The sequence below is a fragment of the Corylus avellana genome, chromosome ca10, assembly GCF_901000735.1.
Source record: "Corylus avellana chromosome ca10, CavTom2PMs-1.0".
Classification (NCBI taxonomy): domain Eukaryota; kingdom Viridiplantae; phylum Streptophyta; class Magnoliopsida; order Fagales; family Betulaceae; genus Corylus; species Corylus avellana.
In genome coordinates, this window is record NC_081550.1 from 2,473,282 (window position 1) to 2,477,863 (window position 4,582).

Consider the following 4,582-nt stretch of genomic DNA (forward strand, 5'->3'; position numbering starts at 1 on the left):
TTTTTTATTTGTTTTCAATTTTTTATAAAGGCAATCCCAAACAATCAATAATATTTACAATATCTAAATTAGTTAGTTTGGAATTGTTTGACTAATATATCTTAATTGGTTGATTTAATAAAGTATATATCTTGATGTCATATATATATATATATATATAGATATATATCCCAATTCCTTAATTTGATCGGATAATCAGTTTGGAGATTGAACTCTCACCAGTCACCGCCAATTATTTTAATGTTTATCTTTTTTCCAACTCTTTTTAAAATTCACCAGTAATAGCAATTTCTGAGAGTGGATAAATGATTAATATTAATTATAATCTGAAGTGGATTTTATATTCAAATACAAGTCTACATAGAAGAGATGAGACTCTACAACTCTCAACCCATATATACACGCTTCTATAGAATTCTTCAGTAGCCTTGCCGCAGAGAGAGAGAAGTCAAATTATCATGGAGATTGTTGAGAATGGTAAGGAGACTATCAAGAGAGAGCAAGCACTTACCGTAGACGCTGCTGTGGATGATCAGCTCTCTCTTTGGGGCCTGTACGACTTAGGCGACATAAGTAGTGGCCATGGAAAGAGACAGCGAGTTGGCGATGACGACGATGATGATGACCACAGCGTTGACGACGAGGAGTACTTCAGAAATCTGCCACTTGGGTATGGGTTCTATCCCGAAGACGATGTGCTAATTGAGGAGTACTTGAAGCCCAAGCTGTTTAACCAGCCCCTCCCAAGAAACCTGATAAACGACATTGACATATATCTCCACAGCCCTGATTTTCTTGCAGGTTCGTTCTTCTTCAATTCAAACAAAATCTCTCTTCTTCGATCTTTTTGTTTTGTTTTGTTTTTCTAATGAATTTCTGTTAACATTTATATATTGAAGAAACGTACAAACATTGTGGATGTGGAGATGAAGAAGATGATGAAGATCAAATTAAGGAATGGTACTATTTTACTCCAAGATATCGAAAGTATCCAAAAGGAAATCGTCCAAGGCGATCAGCGGGAGATGGATACTGGAAGGCAACCGGAAGAGAGAGGCAAATTAAAGATAAGGTAAAGAACATTATTGGGTTTTGGAAAACACTGGTGTTCTTCAAAGGAAAACCTCCAATGGGTCAGAAGACCAACTGGATTATGCGTGAATATAGGCTCAATAATCCTCCTCCTCTCAGACCAACCAATGACATCATGAAAGTATGTACTTTTCTTTCGTTAAGCTTAATTAATTTGTTAATTTCTCTGACTAAATTTTGTTGTATTATCCAGCTAGACGACTGTGTTCTATGCAGGATGTATAAGAAGAAAGTATATTTAAATGAATCTAAATCCAAATCCCCTATTAAAGGCAAAGATCCAAAGAAAGTGGCAACCAAATCCACCACATCTTTGTCGAATGGTGCACCGCAGCAATCCGAATTGATTGATCCACCTCCGTCGTTCGATCGAAGTTATCATGTAGGTGAATCCTCCACATCTTTGCCACCTTGCAACTCCATTGGTGCTCCACGGCAGTCCCAATTGATTTATCAACATTCGCGGTTGGATCAATCCTCCACATCTTTGCCGCCACCTTACAACTCAATTGGTGCCCGGGCCCCGCAACTTCCACAGGACCCTGCAAATGAATCAGAAGTTGTATTTGATGATATGCCTTCATTTTAGAAAAATTTAGGAGGTTTTAATTGGTTTTTCATAATATAGGAATTTTTTTTTGGGAGAAAATCTAAATGTCCTTCTCCCTTCGTTCTCTTATCTTTTATTTAAAATCAACCATTTAAATTTGGAGGATTCACATGGTGGTTGATTTTTCATAATGCCTTTTATAAACTCATGATAGAAAAGCAATAAATGCAATTGTTTTTTAGTGTTACTAATTAAGCTGTCGTTTTCCTTTTTTACTCATGTGGAAAATTGGGGTTGCTACAGATGTGGTGGCTAATAATGACATTATTATGAAGAAAAAGACATTTTTTATTTTTTAAAAAAATACCAAATAAAAATATTATTGCTTCACACATTTTTTTTTAATTTTGGTTTTTTTTTTAATTAAAAAAAAAAAAAAAAAAAAAAAGCAAAAAGGGAGTGGAAATCCCATTTGCCTTTTCTACTCGGATGTTATTATATTTCATATCTTGTGTGCAGGCTACCTTGTTATTCAAGCACATGCTACCTTATAGAATGGCAAAAGCCTACCATTATTAAATAAAGAAAGACGAAGGAGAAGTTAGAATACCTTGAATTATTAAAGTTTGCATTTCCACTTAATAAAATAATGGAATTCCTATTTTCTTTGGCTTAGGAAATTGGTTTTTGTCTGATTCAACTGGAATTTCTATTTTCTTTGCCCTTTTTTTTTTTTTTTTTAGGATGTCCACCCAAGAGGAGAAGAGAGATTCGAACTAGTGACCTCTGCTTCATGATGCGTGGTTCTTAGCCGATTGAGTTGTCTCTTGGAGACTATTTTATTTGCTGCCTACCACTTGATACAAGTAAAACTTCAGTGGAATTAAGGTTAGGTCATGGTGTTTAAATGCAGTGAGGCGGCTCCTCATAGTTTAGCCTCTAAAGACATTAATTCTTTAACGAGAAAGGGCTACTATGATCACATCTAGTTTTCAGAGATCTCAATCCACATGATTTGAAGTGTATCTCATCTTTCGATGACTAATTGCAACTTTACCAAAAACAGTACTTTAATTTTCATAATCAAGGAATGATGATAAAGAATGACACTCTTCAAGAAATGTAATACTTGAAATAGTAATAACAATAGAGAGCCCCTGCTATTCGGATGTGCTGTAAAACCTTACTTTTACTGCATCTAACAAGAGAATGACACATCGTTTAAAAACACCAAATGCAATAAACATGAAAGCACCAGATCTTATTTAAAAAAAAAAAAAAAACACAAATGACAAAAAGGCACCTCCAATTTGCCCTTTCACTCAACGCCAAACCCTAAAAACCCACCACCTCCTGAGCCCAAAGCCACCATCTATCCGATAATTTTGGTGCCTTTTATCCCTCTACTTTCTCTCTTTAGAAATAGGTTTTGCTTTGACTGGGAAAATGGGTAACATAAATATTGCGTGTTTCAAGTTGGGTATTACTTGTGAGTGGCGAAATTGCTTGTGGTTGGGTGTTCTTTTTTCTTGGTGGTTGATTTTGTTTGTAAGTTTTGGGTAGTCTATTTTGCTTGTAATTTTTGGGTGCTTTTGAAAACGGAGAGTAGAGAGTGCTCAAGCGGTTATAACCGGCAGTTATTAGCTATTACTGCTAACCACAACCACCTTAGGCAGTTATCAATTTTTAATAATCCTAGGCAGTTAAGGTTATTTTATAACAGACGGTTAGTGGTTATTTAAACCAATAACCGGTAGTTTTATAACCGCTATTTTTATATGGGCTTTTAGGCTTTTTAAGTGTTTTGGACCATCAATGAGCCTATTTTTTGGGTTTATTTTAGTCACTTTGGGCCAAAATGTTCCATATCTAAAATACATTTATCAAAATTTTGTTTCTCCCTCCAAAACGATGCCGTTTTGATGTCTAAACACCAAAACAACATCATTTTAGATGTTTTATTATAAAATTTATTAATATATAATATATAATATTTATTTATATTAAGGAAAATGCTAAATGCACAACTATTTTGCTTAACTTTGGGCCAACTTTTGCCTTATTTTTTTAATTTAAAAAATAACAAAATAAAAAATAAAAAAAGTTTTTGAAGCAATAATTTTTATTTTGGTTATTCTTTTTATTTTGTATTTTTTTTTTTAAATAAAATTTATATTTTGCTTCAAAAACTTTTTCCTTATTTTTTAATTTAAAAAATAAGAAAAAAGTTGGCCACAAGTTGGGGCTATATCATTCCTCTTATATTATTGTATATAACGGTAGGTAGTTAGCGGTTATAACTACTTTGCCCTACCCCTAAAATTGCTAATTGGAACTACCCTAAGTGGTTAGCGGTTTTTAATAACCGACTAGCAAAGCGGTTAGTGGGGCGGTTATAACCGCCCCCGCTTGTGCAGCCTTACAGAGAGAACAAGTAATTATATGAAAAAAAAAAAAAAAATTCATGGAGAGAACAATACATGCAATTTAGTAAGGACAGACACAGAACCACGAGTTAGTTTGGAATTGTTTGATTAATTTATCTTAATTGGTTCATTTAATAAAGAATATATTTGATGTCATCTATATCTTAATTTGATTGGTTAATCAGTTGGGAGATAGAACTCTTACCATGCGCCATTTATCTTAATGTTTAGAGCATTCTTAGTAGCCTTACTAAAATAACCATGAACTTTTACTATTCTATTTAAATATTATTTTTCAAATACTTCTTTATATATATATATTTCAAAGAATAAGGAAGGATGTAGAAAATTTATATTGTTTTTTATTCATTTGGTGAGTGAATAGTTCCCTCACCATTTAAACCAAAATAAAATTTTGGTTAAAATGGTGAATCTGAAAAGTGAAAAAAAAAAAAAAAAAAAAGTGAAAAAACCAGACCGTGGAGAGGAGAGAGCTCTTCCTTTCCCCTCCCCC

General features: G+C 33.5%; 1 protein-coding gene across 1 annotated transcript; it reads left to right on the top strand.

The window, feature by feature from the left end:
* Window positions 1–458: 458 nt before the first annotated feature.
* Window positions 459–1,681, top strand: LOC132163819 (NAC domain-containing protein 1-like). Its single transcript, XM_059574196.1, has 3 exons — window positions 459–801; window positions 900–1,213; window positions 1,286–1,681. The coding sequence occupies exons 1-3, from the start codon at window positions 459–461 to the stop codon at window positions 1,679–1,681; spliced, it is 1,053 nt and encodes a 350-aa protein (XP_059430179.1).
* Window positions 1,682–4,582: the final 2,901 nt, after the last annotated feature.